General features: G+C 40.3%; 2 protein-coding genes across 4 annotated transcripts in view; both read left to right on the forward strand.

Moving 5' to 3' along the window:
* LOC117464436 (hepatitis A virus cellular receptor 2 homolog) overlaps positions 1 to 12,442 on the forward strand; it is a 35,543-nt gene extending 23,101 nt beyond the window's left edge. For 2 of the 3 annotated variants that reach the window (XM_034106973.2, XM_034106901.2), the window contains 5 exons: positions 8,882 to 9,214; positions 10,192 to 10,347; positions 11,522 to 11,617; positions 12,088 to 12,107; positions 12,202 to 12,442. In XM_034106973.2, the coding sequence (XP_033962864.1) occupies positions 8,983 to 9,214; positions 10,192 to 10,347; positions 11,522 to 11,617; positions 12,088 to 12,107; positions 12,202 to 12,357 (660 nt within the window). In that variant the 5' untranslated portion in view covers positions 8,882 to 8,982 and the 3' untranslated portion in view covers positions 12,358 to 12,442. The remainder of the gene's footprint in view (positions 1 to 8,881; positions 9,215 to 10,191; positions 10,348 to 11,521; positions 11,618 to 12,087; positions 12,108 to 12,201) is intronic. The other variant, XM_034107058.2, reaches the window with a different exon arrangement.
* An 89-nt stretch (positions 12,443 to 12,531) lies between these two features.
* Positions 12,532 to 17,801, forward strand: LOC117463852 (CMRF35-like molecule 5). Its single transcript, XM_034106367.2, has 6 exons — positions 12,532 to 15,444; positions 15,532 to 15,852; positions 16,122 to 16,247; positions 16,338 to 16,379; positions 16,469 to 16,617; positions 16,993 to 17,801. The coding sequence occupies exons 1-6, from the start codon at positions 15,408 to 15,410 to the stop codon at positions 17,413 to 17,415; spliced, it is 1,098 nt and encodes a 365-aa protein (XP_033962258.1). The 5' UTR covers positions 12,532 to 15,407; the 3' UTR covers positions 17,416 to 17,801.
* The last annotated feature ends 627 nt before the right edge of the window (positions 17,802 to 18,428 follow it).

Consider the following 18,428-nt stretch of genomic DNA (forward strand, 5'->3'; position numbering starts at 1 on the left):
ACATATATTCAGTTGCCAGTTACTTTTGGCATTAGGGCAGGGATATCTTTCAAGGTTTGACATAATGAATTGTGCTACTTTTAAAGCAAGCAACGATGTTTTCAAATCTGTAATCAAAAAGCTCCTCAAAAACACTATAGAAGCAGTTCCTGCCGTTGTTACGTTAGTTCAAACAGTAACAACGGACTACTTTTCTTAGCGGATGCATGTCAATTTAAATCAATACAAAAAACTATTTTTTAAATCAATAAAATCTTTTTCTAAATCCATAAAAGCATTTCAATTATTATTGGGAGTCATTGTTACTTTGTTCAGAATGTGGCCATGTGTAATAAGCGGGATAATGTCCACATTGCACATTCATGCCGATCTAGATCCCTCCGCAAAAACAAAACAAAAAACGTCTCGTTCGCGGGCGAGAGCCGGCTCCCGTCGTTCACTATAGGAAACGCCCCTATAGGAAACGCCTCCTTGCTGCGGTCTGCAGCCAGACTCTATTGCAGCGGAGAGGGGAGAAAGTAGGCTTGTTTGAGACAAGCAAGACCTGCGCAGACCTGCGCAGTTGCGATCAACGTCTTGCTAGTGCGTTGCATGATGGTTAGTCATTTTGTCCGACTTGCTCTGGAGGCTCGCCCACATGAGACTTTGAAATCTCGCGGGACAAAGACGCCCGCAGCCTTGAGAGCGAGGCGAGGCGAGTTGGCGCAGTTGCTCTCCACGAGCTGCGGAAGCGAAATGCTTGATGGGAAACGGCTCGCTGGTATCTCGAGCTGAGCGCTCATTGGTGGTGTTTACCACCTGCTGCTGATGAAACTCTCCAATTGGCTGGCAAAAGTTTGTTGTTGTTTTGTGTCAGTTTTACGTCGCCACATCCATTCCCATTTTTCATCATTGTTCCACAATGTTTATCATCATGAAATTAATATCTATATATTTTATACTATACTGCTTACCGTTTTCATACTTTATATATCTTAGCATATTCATACACACTGTTCATACTGCTCACAGGCTGATATCTAGTGTATTCATACCCCACTGTTTATTCATCATTCAATTCATTCTATATGTTATTCTGTAGATTGTGTACATTACTTTCCACTTCACTGCTTGTTGCACCTGGTTAGAAGCGAAACTGCATTTCGTTGTCTCAGTACCTGTAATATGTGCAATAACAATAAAGTTTCTCTTTAAGTTAAACCAAATCATTACAATAAAATCTATTGTAATGTAATGATATGGTTTAACCTTATTTATTGAATACATTATTTAAAATGGCAAGATTAAATCAAATTACATCCATGTTGTACACATCATAAAGCTTAAAGTGGCAGCTAAAGAATTAACACAGCAGCAGGTCTGTTCAATTCATGCTCATTAAGCTTCATGTGTGCGGATCTGAAGGGACTGATCATTTGTAGCCTGTCCACCTATCAGTTTTGCAAACATTAAGAGGGAGGAGCATTTCTATTGCACCCACTTCATCTGCAACGAAAAACGCCAACGCAATTTCCGCCATTGCAAACCCAGCCAGTCAAGCCGACTCCGAGTCCGAGCTGTCCGACTTAAGACGAGCTTTTTGACACCTCCCCCGGCTGCAGCGGTGCTGACTTGAGACCGGTCTCTACCTGACTGGAGTCACGCTGTGTGTGTCCGTCAGGAAACACGCTGTTTACAAGTAGTTCCAGAAAACATCCACTGATAAACTACGATGTTAACAACCTCATGATAACCTCATATGTTTTTAACTTAGGATCATACCTGTGTTTAGTCTAGAAAACGGTAAATGTGTGCATTTTATTATAAAGTTGTGTATATTTACAAAACTAAAAGAGCTTTGAAACACAATGAAAGATGTTTGGAGTTTTATTTGAGTTATTCATTTAAACTTTTTGTCTAAGAGATGCTGATTTGAAACCGTTGTTACATACAGTTACGGCATTTCCTGTTTCTCCGGGGAGAGGGGAGGCCGTCCCAAAGCTTGCTGCTGTATTTACTCCCTCCATCTGACAGGAGGGAGCCTCGTTGAGCTGCGAGTGTGGCTACAGACGGAGTGCACTCCGTCACGGAGGGGTAGGGTCGAGGGAGTGGTTTGGGATTGGGCCTCCAGGTGGTTTATTCGCCTGTGCATCGACCCCGTGCGTCAGAGGAGACGCATGGTGTACATTCCTCCTTCCGTGGTTTTGGATTTGACCTACTGGAAAAATCTCCACGTCACTGGGTGTGCCCCTGAGCAGAGTGACGTCACACACCGCAGTGTTCACAGACGCATCTCTCGCAGGCTGAGGAACGTGCATGTCGCAGGCAGTGGGGGGACGGTGGCCGGGTCACATGTCTCTCCATATAAACGTGCTGGAATTACTCTCCGTATGGAAAGTGCTCCAGCACTTCGTCCCGTTGCTGTACAATCAACATATGTTGATTCAAACAACAACAAAGCAGCGGCGGCCTACATAAATCGCCAGGGAGGTGTTCGATCAGCGCAGCTGCTGAACACACATCCTACACAGCCAAATGGACAGCGCTCCGTGTGGTGTGCAGGGAGAAGCCTGGACCCCGTTGGCCCCCCTGCCTCGTGCTGTCGTTCCTCCAGCTGTTGCTGGACAGGAATTGGCTTATAGCATGGTAAAAACATATGCTGCTGCCATTTCATCTTGCCACGTAGGTTTGGTGTCAACACGGTGTTTAGTCACCCTCTGACAAAACAACACACTCTCACTCCCTAAGCGTCCAATAACGACGTTTGGTCAGTGTCCGTGGCGTCCAATTGTGACGCTCCTAGGCTCCTTCAGCGTCATAAAGGGACGCAAATAGCTTTCAACTGATTGCAATGTATTCCCATCTGCGTCGGGATTTGACGCTCATGGAAGCACGGCATTCGTTTATGTCGGCTGCCCTTAAAGGTAATGTGAGCGTCCATTCCCAGGAGTAAAGGATGGCAGAAGACACTACACTACCCAGAATCCCCAGCTATCGTTTGGACTACACCATGTGCTCTGTTTGACAAACCCTGTGATAGTCCTCAAGCTCTGTGATTGGAGAGTGTGCTCCGAGGGTTAAGCCGATTCTCGAACAGCACTTGAAATGGGATGGAACCACAGCAGACTGTCCAAAACTGGATTTGAACGGGTCCACCGCGTCCCCCCTCCCCCACCCCGTCCCCAGAACTACACATGCTGGCTATTCTGTTTCGCAACATGTTCTCTATGGCACGTCTCTACTGGGAGTTGTAGTTTTAAAAGACGTTTTCGTATTTCCCATAATAAGAAGTTGCCAGTATTAAACTGTGTACATCCCTGGAGGTTTATGGGACAGGAAACACTCAAAACATATAATTAATAAATGGGTGTAAATTGCTTGTGCCCATTATGGGCAGTATTAATATATATACACACATGCCAGCTAAGGTCAGAAGAGCTTTATTTAACAGCTGGTCTTATGTGTGTGACCCCTGTGATAACATTACATTACATTAATTGATAAGCCTGAATCATGCACTTGTCAAGGTTCAGAGGCACATTTTGTAAATATGGCAGTAGCCATCGATCAGCTTAAGATAAGATATACTTTATTGATCCCAAGTTGGAACATTTGCGTTACATCAGCATGTGTAACAGTTACATATGCAGTTGTGTTTATTTGAAAATCATTTAGTATAATCACACAAATTCTGTGTTTTATATTCAACAATTCTGTGTTCTTTATTTATTGATTGTTCAATACCTGACAAGGCCGGAGATGAAATATCTACATACATCTTATAAGAATATAATACATTATGTATAATATCAGTTAAAATAAGTGCTTCAACATAGTTAACATTGCTGGAGGTATGCACAAATATTGATAGATGTCTTGTAATGCACTATTGAGGAACCTGCAACCCAAGTTTTTCATTCAGTGCAGAACTACACCACACAGTTGTGTAGGCCTATATGATATGTCAATAAACCTTAGAAAATCATGAAATCTTGAAAGGGATGTGCAAAATAGTCATTACATACAGTCTTTAATGAACTATTAGTAGAGAATAACGAGTAATGAATATACTTTATAGGAATCGTATTAATATCTAATAATACAAATAATTAAATTCAATAACATGCTTTAACCACCAGGTGTCCCTTTATATCAGCTGTGCACCTTTATGGTGTAAATACAGCCTATCTACCAATTGGATCAAATATAAAAGTGAGCCGAATTAGTGTTGATATTGCAAGGAGACGTATTGTGTGAAAAGAAATGTAAGATGTTGTTTAATGGCTGATATATTTATGATCCACGTCACGTTTTCAGTTCCTCATGTTTGTCTTCTCATCAGGGCTCTATATAAATACAGAACTACGGCAGATATGTAATATGTAATGCAGCCGAACCGTGTATTACAATGCCGTTATGTGATGACTTTCAAAGAGAAAAGCAAGCACACTCGGAATAAAGTAGTATTATTTTTTTTTAAAAATGTTTTCGGTCTGTTAATGACGATGTGCTGTGAGATGTGAGACTGGAATTGCACAGGGGGGAAATAACGTAGGCTATCTTTAGATGCGGATTTTGTTAAACTAATATGTTTAGGCTGTGGACCAACACTATACATTGACGGGGAAGGGGGTAGCAATAAAGATAACACCATTAAACAGTTACACAACATAACAGAAATAATATCGATAGCAGCGTCCCTAGCAACCACCTTGGTAACAATGAAAACGTCGCGATTTCCTGAAGTAATCTTCGTAATAACTAGCAAACTAAAGATCATGTACATCCACTGCACACATAATCTAAAATAACAACTCATATTTCTCGCATCAAATGACATCAAAACGCATTTTAATGGCCAAACTAACTTTAAAATAGGCATTTTCTACCAAGAATAAAACGAATTTCGGCCATGTTTTCTTTTTCTGCAGGGAGAAATTTGAAGATCATGTGACATAGACGCTGGGGATTCTGGGTAGTGTAGTGTCTTCTGCCATCCTTTACTCAGAAAAAATATTTGTTTCTCCGAATCGAAGGGGAAAAATACAAAAGCATTGCACACAATTTAAACCAATCAATGTTGTGTAATTAACAAGGATAATCTGGTGTTTTTTAGTCGATGAGTAGTGCAGATATCACTGTAAAATAAATCGACAGTAAGAGGAATACTTACTTCCGGGTGTACAATTCTCCGTTATCCAATGGGAATGGACGCTCACATTGCCTTTAAGGGCAGCCGGCATAAACGAATGCCGTGCTTCCATGAGCGTCAAATCCCGACGCAGATGGGAATACATTGCAATCAGTTGAAAGCTATTTGCGTCCCTTTATGACGCTGAAGGAGCCTAGGAGCGTCACAATTGGACGCCACGGACACTGACCAAACGTCGCCATTGGACGCTTAGGGAGTGAGAGTGTGTTGGACAAAACGTTTTCTACGGGGAGCACAGAGACTCAGACATGGGTCACGCGCTTTAGCGCCTCAATGGGTTTTTGGCTTAGTGTTACGCGCACTGAGTAAAGCTCCATTTGAACCTTTAGATCAGGTCCCCCTGAAGTTCTTGTCAGCCAAAGTAGCTCTGCTCTTGGCTCTCACATCAGCTAAAGGGTGAGTGATATGTCTGCTCTCTCTGTGGCTCCGTCATGTCTCCGGATCCAAGGAGATGGCAGCTCAGCTGTTTTGCGCCTTAAACCGGCTTTTATGCCAAAGATGATCACAAGCTCTTTTAAATCGAGAGGGATCACTTCGGATGGTTTCTTCCCTCCTCCTCACACATCAGAGGAGGAAGCCACATCTCATCTCCTCTGTCCCGTACGTGCGCTGTCATGTTATATTGCACGCACAGCCACGTTGCGCAAGTCTCAGCGCCTGTTTGTGCATTACAGAGAGCACTGAATAGGGCAGCCTCTGTCTGCACAGCGGCTGTCACACTGGTTGTGTGAGGCTGTGTCACAGGCGTATGTTTACTCTGGGGTGGATCCCCCAGAAAACATCAAAGCGCACAGCACCAGAGGAATTTCAACCTCTATGGCGTTGCATGGAGGAATGACAGTGGGAGACATTTGCAATGCTGCATCTTGGTCTTCCCCCTGTTCTTTTATTCGTTTTTATTTGAGGGATGTCTCCCATTCCTCTCTTACACATTCAGTACTGCTGTTCTGTCAGATTGAGTAATGTCAGGGACTAAACGGCGTGCCCTCTCTCCTGCCTATCGGCATTCAGAGAGCTGCCCCTTTTGCCCCTCTTTTATAGGTTTAACAAGTGGGATTTGTTTATCTCTACTTTTTTTAAACGACGGGTATTCACCTCCATTCCCTTAAAGAGAATATTCATTTGGAATAATGCTATATTTCCAGGGACTGTGATGCTCCTTCTTTTTCGCATGGGTTATTAATTGAGTAGATGGGTTTTTGTGCTTCTGGTTACGGGCGGACCAGTGGGGCGTGGACTACATCCTGCTTCGCCCTTAACCCAATAGCGATAGCCTTAGAGGGCGAAGCCTCATACGAAATAGAACTGAGGTTACGTACTGTAACCCAGCTTCTATGAGTATAGGCGCAGCCCTCTAAGGTTCGGGCCCCACTGGCTCCGCGAATAGCTGAAGAAAAGCTGTTTGTGTGGGAGCAGTTGGACGGGCCATCTTCCTATTTATACGGAAGTGAGGCCGGAGGTGGGGCCCAGGTGGGCGTGGATTAAATCTGTCAGTGCTGCACACGTGCAGTGGGATTACCCAATAGCGATAGCCTTAGAGGGCTGCGCCTATACTCATAGAAGCTGGGTTACAGTACGTAACCTCAGATACATGTGAAAACAACAATCTTGTGTTATTCTGTTAATGTCAGACATCCAAGCAACAACTAACACAAATGTATGTTTTCTTACTGGATTGAGACTTGAAATAGTCCAGGTTTTGTGATAAATAAAACCCTGTCACAGCTAAATTTCTCAATTTATTATTTTATAGAAAAACATTGGAACCGTGTTATTCTTTTCTTAAAACAAAACATGAAATGTAGCCCTTCTCACACATCATTTGTATACAGTCCCTTAGGAGACACCGCTGAGTGGCTCGTGTAAGGACACGCTAACCCTGAAAAAAGGCCTAAGTGGAGCGAAAGGTTTCTGTGGCAACTTAAAGGTCGTCAGTCAGAAATACTTAATTTTTCCTGGGTTTAGTGACAGTTGCCCTGTTTTGGAATTAGATAATATTAAATAAAAAATATGAAAAAGATATTGATATAAAAATAACTTATAAGATGTCAAAGTTGAAATGTGCACATTGTACTACAGTTAACCCTGCTGTAACCTGATGGTGAAGTGGCCCTCGGGCTCTGATACCCGTGACACAGTCAACAGACAGCGTTATGGCTTCGATGCCCTCCCTCCAGCTTCATGTGCACTGAGGCAGCAGGGTCAGCATCCAGAGCCGAACAATACATATAAAGACTGAAAACAGTTCATATGTATCACTGTCATGGGCTGGTCCTGCAGAGAGATGGGGGGCTGGAGAACTACAGTCAACTGTATTATACAGTTATATATCAGACTGTATATCTGTTCTCAAGAGGCATGTTCAATTGAGAGAGACAGCTGCACAATCACAGCCTTGTAGCTAATCTAGATCGCCAAGACCATCACTTTTGTATGACACTGAATCAGATGACTAACACTTTGAAGCGGACCACTGCTTATTTTCTCTGTCAGCCGGAATAAACCGTTTTTAACCTTAAGCAAGAATGAGGATTCTTCATCTTGTAATTTTTTGCTGCATCTTGGGTGAGTTTTTTTCAAATCATTTGAATATTTTATTTCTAAAGGTTACATTGTGAATTGGTTATAAATGTACTTGTTAATAAGGTGTACATTTATTGATGAGCTTCTTCTAATGCACTGGTAATGTTCAGTATAGTCAGTGGTGGATCGTAACATAAACCTGAGTTCTGTCAGTATTGTTTTATGCTACTTATACTTCTGCTTCACTACATTCTGGAAGCCAATACTTTTTAACTTCACCATATTTATTGGAAGCTACTTTTTAGATTTAGATTATTATCTTAACAAAGTATCAATCAATCTATAAATGAACTTTGACATATTATTTAATATGTATGCAGACCTTCATTTACCAGCTATTACAAACAAACTAGGACATCAAAAATCACAATCCATAAATTAAGAATATACAATTCTGAAGTGGGCCATTACGAAATAGAAGAAATACTTTTGGTACCTCAAGTATAGATAAGTCAGATTTTGAAAGCAATACAATTTAGTATACTTTTACTGGTAAAACATCTGAGTACTTCTTCCACCACTGGGTATAGATTTTAAAATTGGTCTTCTTTTTAAAAATAATTTAGTTTGAACACCATTTAAACATTTCCATCATAACTCAAACTTGCTTGCAAATAAACCTTCACAACCAAGAAGTGAAAGTCTACTGAATTAAAGTATGATATTGTATTTAAGACTATATTGAATCCGAGTGTTTTGTAATAGTAGAAGTAGGAATGTCTACAGATCTTTGAGTAACAATGAGAAACTATTATGTCAAATAAGTGTAGTGAAGTAAAAATTACAACAATTGCCAACAAAATGTAATAAAGTACAAATATAAAGTAGAATAATATGAAAATACTCAAGCAAAGTACAAGTACCTCATTTTGTACTTATGTATGGTTACATTACCCCACTGAATGACATTATATAAAAACACAATGGTGTTAAGCCACAATTCAAATCAACCAAAAAAGGTGAAGCTGTAAAGTTATCAAGCAGATTATGCTATTGTGTTTATTATTTATCTTAATATGCTGCCCGGTCAAGCAATTTAATTGCATCCAACTGCAGTTGTGTAGATATCACCATCATGTAACAAAGGCCCTTTGTTCCATGATGCAGGTGTGTGTGCTGAGGCTTCAGGAGTGCTGGAGGTGAGCGGCCATGTTGGAGGAGAGGTCACCATCTGTTCTGGCACCACCAACAGCTCGGAACTCTCCAACATGTACTTCTGCAAAGGAGACTGCGCCAGAGAAAACATCCTGATTCAAACTGAGAAGAAGAGTTTGGCTATCACGCCACGAGGACGATACAGCATGGAGGTCAGCAGAGGGGGTGGAGCCTTCAACGTGACCATAAAGAGGCTGGAGAGGGCCGACACAGGGACATATCAATGCAGACTGGAGGAAACGTATAGAGTGTTGCACCAGGAGGTCAATCTCAAAGTCGAAGATGGTAAGTTCATGGGCAGATGCATAACAAAAGTTAGCAAATTGCTTGAGAGAGCCGGGCTTTTTCGTAAAACAATGTATGTCATTCATCCTCCTCATGCAAATCCCTTTAGCACAGTCACACTTAGCCAACAAAGCACCACTCTGAAGCGAAAAGGTCATGGTACCTTAGATCAAACAACCTCTGTGACAAAATCATTTGAAACCTGAAGTTGAAGTTGCATTCAAGAAATACAGAGGCTGTGGAGTGGAGGAAACATATAACATTTTGCACCAGAAGGTCAACCTCAGAGTGGCAGATGGTAATGGATTAATGCATAAAGGTTCCCGCAGGCAATGAGACGCTTTGGGACGTTACTGATGCACTATTTATCTTCTAGTCAGGAGTGGTTATTTTGTATGAAACTACACAGTGTAAGCTTTTTCATTATAATATGACACGGTCATGTTGAACCAAAACCTATAAATATAACTGATTCTGTCTGCAGAATAAAACCAACCAAACTATGTGGAAACGATTATTATATGTACTGCAGGTGTACAACTTAAAGGCTATAATACCATGTATACATTACATTGTTTTATGTTAAAAACTGATCCGAGTGAACATATGTGTTTGTGTGTCCATGTGTGTGTGGAGCCCTTATAATAAGTGTTAATAGTTAATAATCATTAGACATTATTTTGAAAGCTCAAACTAATTTCTTAGTTTATTTAATGTGCTAATGCTGCTAACATGTCAATTAACATTCTTTGTGGTCACATGCTATTTTTATAATGATATAATAATGAAATAATAACAACAATAATAATAACAATAATAACAAAAACATTATAATAACAATAATAATACATATAATATTAATAATAATAATATTGTGATTCTACTGTGAAATGCTCCGGACGTTGCAACCCTTCCTGTGATGTATCACGAGTTCACAATATTTCTTGCCAGTCATCCTTCACCCTGTTCTCCCGCAGCCTCCACTGTTCCGGTCGGACCCCCTCCCTCCACCACCACCCCCTCTCTGCAGACTGAAGCACAAGCTCTGCCCCAAGGCAGCTCTGCATCCAGCACTGAAGCATCAACGCTGCCGACTACAGAGACAAACCAGCCAGCAGCCACCGAACTAAAAGGTATTTAACGGTCACTGTTAGCAGCTGTTCTCCTGTAGCAGGCCTCAAAGCAGCATATACCTTATTGGTCAGTTTGGATAACAACTTAAGTCACCTTGCACTCCAAACTGTGTTTTCTTTGTGTAACTTCACTTGGATGGAGTCACACTAGAAGTTTGTTTTCACTGCAGGTGCTGAAGGTGGCTGGTTTCTCACCTTAAATGGGTTTCTATATGTATATACAGTATGTGTCTGGAACTAGTCCAGGTCCAACATGCAACAAGTGGGATTTGGAAACTTGACTGCACATCACTAACAATGGACTTTCCATGAAGTAGAAGAAATCGTGTGTCGAATAGAATCTAGTTTATTTAACTCTTTTAAATGAACAAAAAAAAACTAACATCAGACACATGATTGAAAGCAGAATATCGGAATATGTCTCAAAACGTCTGAGGAAGCGATATGTTGTTAGTTCATTTTTGTATCTATACCTTATAAATGGAAAGTCCATTGTTTTAAACAAACCTCTGGACTGTGTTGTTACAATATATATTTAAATCAATTACTGTCATACTAAATGATACTGTTTGCACAACAGATAAATAAAAGAAAGTTTGATAATCGCCGAAAACAAATCTCATTAGTAATCATGACAAAGACATCATCCCCTTTCACCGTCAGGAGGTGGCAAACCGTTGTTTTTAGGTATTAACATGCATGCAGCCTATACAGTATACAAACGATAAAAAAGGCCTATACTGTTGTAACATGCTGCTTTCAAAGGATACAAATATTCAGAAATGTGTGGAATGGGCATGTGTTTATCCTGTGATGTGCATGTGAAAATGTGCATTGTTTCCATTTAGATAGGAGGCAGACAAAGTTTCCATAGAATGCATTTTCAGTAATAAGTGGCTAAACATTTTGTGTTTTGAGAAAGAACTGATATTTTTTACCAATGGATAAAACCAGGTTGTTGTTGTTGTTGATGTTGTTGTTGTTATGTTCATAACTGACTATGCTATTTGCTCATATTGAGAAATAACTTAGTCTGATAATTAGATTTCTTTGTCAGAATTGTTTTCTGCTGCATCAATAATGAAAAGATTGTTCTGAATATCAGAGACTAAGTTGTCATCCTGTTGTTGAATAAGCTTTATTGTCAGTGGCACAAACGACTGTCTGTTTGCAGACGCCACAGTGGTCATCATTGTTTCGGTGACCCTGGCTCTTCTGGTTTGTTCCATTATACCTCTTATATTCTACGGACACTGCCGGAATAATGCGGGTGAGGAGACACATGCTCAGAGACATGCATGCTTACACACACTGCTTACACTCTACAATGTACATGTTTTTTAAGGGTACATTTTGCCCATTTTTTAAATTCATACATTTTGTTCCCAAGTAATTGGAGCTGCTTCATAAATTCATTCTGAAAGATGTTATAGATGACCCTGAGGGCACCGAGGACAACAGAGACACTGAGAACATTTCAATATAAAAGAGGTCATTTCGGTATTAAAATAAGAAAACAAACATTCTGTGGGTTTATAAAATGTTCACATTCATTGTCTATAGGTCGGCTGCACACTTTAAGGATGGTGAAAACACACATTTCAAACATACTTGTCGGCTTTGAGATGCTCAGATTCACAGATATTGATTGAACTTTCGTAGGCCAAAGAACAAACATGAAGTAATCCTAAATTAAGGTAGTGGTCCCCTTTAAGGAATCGTGTTGCTTGTGTGTTTCAGAAGGTCTAAACAAGAGTGAGGTGAGTGACCATTTTATAATTCACCACTTTTAGTGTTGATTAAATTGTTCACCTCTAACAGCTGTTCTATTGACTGTATGGTATGTACTTACAGTCTGATTACTGCGAGGAAAATACAGATGGTGCTTCTACTCACTCTGCAGTGAGGCTGCAGGCTCTAGAAGCAGGTGCTGATCCAGAGTCTAGTATTCCCGACGCCTCGCAGTACGCTGCTGTCTATCAGGCACTGGATCCAAAAACTATGGACTGAGCAGGATGTATTCCTTTGAGCTGACAGCTAAACTCAACCTGTTCTCTGTATGTTACATTAAATAAAGGACAAGTGTTTAACTATATTTCTTTACTATATGTTTTACTTTCTATGTGTCATTTTGTAAATGTGTGAGTAAATGTGTCAGTTAAACTGGGTTCAGTTAAAGTATATCTAATCTGATCCAATGTCTTGCAGTGACAATCATTATGTTCTTGTGGGGGATTGCAATGGCCCTTCCTTCCCTTTACTCCCGGTCCCCTTGCTCGGGCAACACCTATCTTGAAATCCAGCCTTCACCTTTATCTCATCGACATACCTGCAAAGTCACACCAGGGGAGTAACATGGCGTTGTGGCCCCCTTCCTCCCCTTGCTCGAGACATGCCTATCTTCGAACATGACCTTCAGTTTGATCTCGGCTATATGTGTGTAAAGTTTTCGTCCTGCATGTTGTTTCATGGCCACAAACATATCTCTGCAGACAGACAAAGAAATACAGACACCTGGAAAGGAACTCAAATCAAATGCAGTGGTAGTTCCTTGAGCACTTTTTGCCATGATGACAAACTCCAACGCCTAAAGCAATGTTTCAAACTGCATGGAAAGCACTACTGGACTTACTACATCCTTGTCAGAGAGTACGTTTCTGGAGGTTTGGGGTCCTCTGCTTTATACAATTCAATGTAGTGTTGGGGTAAGACCTGCAGAGGGTGCTACAGTACACACAAGCTTTGATTCAACATGTCATCTTTGCCTTTCCCTATCTTTCACAACCCCCCTTGACAGCTCATTGACCATTATTCCTTCAGAAGCCTTAAATACCTGGTCTTAAAGAGCGAATTTAAAACACTAGCAAAGATTGTTGTCACCCATTTAATTTTGTCTTTGTGATCTCTTTGTGTATTTTTGTTATGTCGGTGTAGGCCTCAATTTTATTGTTGTTCCTTCAGTTTAATTAAGATTATTAATTGCATGTAGTTTATTTTGGAATTTGGAAAGAACAAAATGAAAACATAAAATGAATTGTAGATATTTAGTTTTCATCAGATGCACCAGTGTTTATGCTACCAGAACTATTTTCATGTAGTTTTCATGTATACATTGATGTACTAAAGGCGCTGCTATGTGTAATTGGTTACCTTGAGTCAGAGGGTTAACTGTTGCTTTGAGTTTCCTGTCTTTATGCTAAGCTAACAGGCTTCTGGCTGTAGCCTTGCCTACAGTATATTAACTCCCTCACAGAAAATATCTAATGCTAATGATATATTATATACTATTGCTTTGCATTTTAAATAAAGCAGTTTAATGTTAACGTCACAGGACATAAAAGTGATTCATAATGTGACCCTGTCTAAATGCATGTAGCTAAAATACTTATTGAGTGCGCTTTAGTTGCGCTGATCAGTGGGCTTCCAATGGCAAACACCAACAGGTGGCAGACGTGGAGACATTTTAGAGTGACCTTACAGTTAATGAGTCATTGCGTTTTAATCACCTTTAACAAGTGTGTAGCTGAAAGACTAGTGTGTAAACTCATGGATATTCCACTTGTGGGCGAATATATAAAACAAAAAAAGGTTATCTACACAATGGAACTTACAACAGCAGGTTAACATTTTCAGCAATAGTAACAGTGTGAGCTTGAGGAACATAACAAAAAAAATGAAATAAAATACCTTACAAATTAAGTTTACTTACTCTACTGTACAGAAACTCTTACAATTTTAAGAGTTTCTGTATTGTTTTAGCATGTCCAGGTAAGATTTTTAAGTAGGACATGAAGACAGTTAGGGTTGGATTTCTGTTTTGTATGTATAAAACTATAAAACGGATGACACGCATTCTCTTGACAGACATTACATCATCAAAAATGTTTTATTCAATTTCGAGATTGGGTTTATTATAAAGTTTTCTGTGTATAGTAATATCATACCAAAAAGTCTGACTACAGGTACTGTCCCAAAAAGGACGACTCAACATTTAAACTGTGGTGAGTTTAGTAACAGAGAGGGTAAACATTTAATCTATACACTTTAGAATTACGGAATTAACTGGATTACACCGTGCAAGATTTCCGAGACATCCTTATTTGGAACCAAACATTTTCTGGGTAATAACCATGCGTACAAAGGATGAACAAATCCTTGTGGGCAGAGGTGTCGAAACAACAGAATGACTCTCACTTCTCTCTGACTGTCTCGCACTCTCCCTGGAAATGTTGTGACTCCGCCTGCATCTGAGCACGTATCCCGTTCACAAGACTTGTGCATAGGTCTGAAAAAGTGTGAAGACTACATAAAACAAATGTTCTTAATAATTATATTTTGTTTGTTTAATCTTTACAAAACCAAGGTATAAAATTGACAATTGAAGTTAATTTCAGTTAGATCCATGCTAGCTATTCCAACATGTTCATGCAAGCTAAGCAAGCTTTTGATTAGCCGCTTAGACGTGAATGTTAACCTTCTTGTCCACGCTTTTTGAGTGAGCCCTTTCACTTCAATCATTTGATACATCTCTATTATTAAATGTAGCTTACATTTGTGCCAAGGCAACTACAACTATTCAGTACTACCCAATACTCTGAATAGTTAAGCAATATATCAATATAAGATATGAAGAAGCAGCGTGCATTATTGTATATCAATGACATAATATCAGTGATGGACAGTATGTACTTTATTTTAATCTTTTGCATTACATTCATCTTTATTGCTAAATACACATAATTGATAGCGCTTAAAGGAAGTGTTGAAATGCATTGGAGAGAATGGTCCTCTCGCTTTAGTCCATGTGTATCTTCTCTTGGGTTTAGTGTCATGTCTACACCCCCTCGTATGCTCTCTAAACCACAGGAAGTAGGTACACAGTTGAGAGCTTACATACAGTAGATGTAATCTTATTTGCAAAAGGCTGTGCAGTAGTGGAACATGATGACACACTTAACCACTGCTTAGTCTATATTAAAAATAGATTTCAAATCAATTTCAAGATCCAGGAGAGACCAACCAGAGTAATAGAACTACAGAGCTGACCCTTTTCATTCAGAATGAATACCTTTTATGCCTTGTTTTTTCTTCTACATGGTGAGTGTTTGTATTTAAATCCTCTATTAATGTATCCAAACAACTCAAATATGCTTTAACTCTTGTTGCATGATTTTATTTTGGCAGCTTCTGGGATAGAGGGAGCAGAGATCAATGTAGAGGGATTCGTGGGGGGAGATGTCTCATTCCAGTGTTCTCACAAATTCGCTTCGAAGATAACTAAATACCTCTGCAAGGCTGCATGTAAAGGAATTAAAGATAGACTGGTTACTGTACAGTCTGGTGCGACAGCCGAGTCGGGAAGGATAACTCTGGTGGACTCAGGGGCCGGAGCCTTCTCCGTGACCTTCAGACAACTCCAGCTGTCAGACACGGGGGGATACTGGTGTGGGGTGGAGAGGATCGGTTTTGACACATACACTTCAGTACAGCTTACTGTTAATGAAGGTATGTGCGTTATCTTATCGTTCATATCTTTAACATTACACTGATATCTTTTTTTTTCTTTTTTCCTTCATGAACACACATTTGTATTATTATGGATGGAATGTAAGAAAAGGTGTGTTTACTTAATTGCTGTACATTTATGAGGCACTTGTACTTAATTAAGTATGCTACTATATTCATAAACTACACCACATTTCAGGAGAGAATATTGTGTGTTTTCTACATCTGAATCCTGGGGAATAATTATTGCACAACTGTCCCCCATACAGGTGTTACAAATGAGAGAAGAACTGTCAAACCTGAACTTTCTCACACATGGACATATGAGAATATGTCCAACTCAACACAGTTAACATCTGTAATGGACTCCAGTAACCCTGCAATACTTTCAGCAGGTTAGAAGAAAACTTCGCTTTGACTTCTTACAAATATATATAATATGTTAAAAAAACGTTTTGAAAGAAATATCTCATCTGACCTTACAGCCACCAACAACAGTAATGGAGGAGAACAGAACGTCAGTACAGGTGGGTTTCATTGTGCATGTCTCCGCTGGAGGATGCTTGGGGAAATGTAAAGCGCTAAGCCATCTCTCTTGAACTTTTGTGTTTTTTAGGCACCGTTTTGTTTGCTACAGTTGGGACACTAGGCATGCTCACAATTTTGACGCTGGCATTGATCATCTGGAAATGTAGAGAGAGTTCAAAACCTCAACCACAGGTTTGTTTCCACGGCACAGACCTCTTCGGTGCAGACGAAATAAAGGTATGAGAAACAAACTCAACACGTCAGGATGTCTAATAGCAAAACAACTGTCTTCCTAGAGAAACATGGCAATTGTCTTGACAGTTGGTCGAATAAAGCTGATAACGATCAGGTTTCCTTTCCTGATTTCAAAGGTCAATGTACAACCAGGGGTTTTCCAAAATACTTTCTGCTCCAATACGACATCACAACCCATCTCATACAAGAAAATGGTTGGCTTTTTGCAAGCTTTACAGGAGCTGATGGGTCCTGCCTTTAGTCTCTAAGCACACTTGTATAGCATATGTTTTACTGAGAAAAATGTGCACACAGTTCAATTCCCCACAGTATAGCACACAATAAGCTAATTCTTTAAATAACTTTGCCACTTTTCAGCAGGCCAACTGTGAGAACAATGACATTGTTCAGCCAGGGAAGTCGTTGAAGAACACATCTCAGAGGCTCTCCTGTACTCAGCACCCGAAGATGGATCCACCAACATCTGCTTCCACAGCGCCTGACTTTCATACATATGAGAACATTTGCTGCTCCAAAGGCACTGCACATTCAAGATTCTCCCCAGCAAACAACGGAGACGAACAATACGCCAACACTGTGATTTACATCAAACCATTACCACCTTTATCTGGAAGAACTGTCAAGGGCTGTCTTAGAAAACCCACAAGTGAACCTCCAGAAACTACAAATGCCAAAGACCAACCTACAGAGAGCAATGCACCCACCTGTCAGTCCCGCGCAGTCACGGAAGTGAAGCCAGGATCACTTTGGTTTGGGTTGAATTTATCAAAAACAGAGTGAGTTAGTGTGAGTATGATTGGGATTTTAAAGACAACTGAGCTGTACTTTCTAATCTGCTTCTAAAGTGTTAACCCACATTCATCTTTCAATTACAACTGGTTCTGTCTTTTTATTATTTCAGAGACAAACAAATCAAAATCATCTTCAGCTTTTTTGTCCATTTGCAGATACTTCAATAAAATACAAATATTTGATTACAAGGCGTAACCGTGTGAGTTCAACAAGATTCAAAGGTTACAGCGGAGACAGTTTATGCACAATCCTAGCACGACAAGTTTATCTTTTCTATGATTTCATTTAACTACGGCCATATTTATGGAGAATTGACACTTTCTTTCAATTACAGGGAACTGAGTACATGGCTAAGGCTATCTCATTAGCTAGCATTAAGAACGTGGACACTGCAGTTAACTCTGTTTTATATTTATTTCAAAGAAGTTGTAAAAAAAGTAATAAAGAGTATTTTCTATGGTCTTTAGAAAGTAAGATTCTAGGGAATTCTTACATTTTGGCTCTAGGGCAGTATGATATAATAGTGTTTCTTTTCTTGGTTACAATGTGCATACATCTCCGGTGGATGTTGGTCAATGTAGTGTCTTCATTCATGTCAGTCACAAAAGTAAGCAGGTTTTTATAATAATAATAATCCATCCATCCATCCATCTTCTCCCGCTTATCCGTGGTCGGGTCGCGGGGGTAGCAGTTCCAGCAGAGAGCCCCAAACTTTCTTTTCCCTGACGACATCAACCAGCTCTGACTGGGGGATCCCAAGGCGCTCCCAGGCCAGCGAAGAGATATAATCCCTCCACCTGGTCCTAGGTCTACCCCTTGGTCTCTTCCCAGCTGGACGTGCCTGGAACACCTCCCTAGGGAGGCGCCCAGGTGGCATCCTAACTAGGTGCCCGAACCACCTCAACTGGCTTCTTTCGACGCGAAGGAGGAGCGGCTCAACTCCGAGTCCCTCCCTGATGACCGAACTTCTCACCTTATCTCTAAGGGAGACACCAGCCACC

The sequence above is a fragment of the Pseudochaenichthys georgianus genome, chromosome 1 (genome assembly GCF_902827115.2).
Source record: "Pseudochaenichthys georgianus chromosome 1, fPseGeo1.2, whole genome shotgun sequence".
NCBI lineage: Eukaryota > Metazoa > Chordata > Actinopteri > Perciformes > Channichthyidae > Pseudochaenichthys > Pseudochaenichthys georgianus.

Bases quoted from the DNA above. Each gene is read 5' to 3' on its own strand.
- LOC117463852 (XM_034106367.2), top strand. From the start codon at position 15,408: ATGAATACCTTTTATGCCTTGTTTTTTCTTCTACATG. The intron at 15,853-16,121 runs GTATGTGCGTTA...TCCCCCATACAG, and splicing joins ACAGCTTACTGTTAATGAAG to GTGTTACAAATGAGAGAAGA. The intron at 16,248-16,337 runs GTTAGAAGAAAA...CTGACCTTACAG, and splicing joins CCCTGCAATACTTTCAGCAG to CCACCAACAACAGTAATGGA.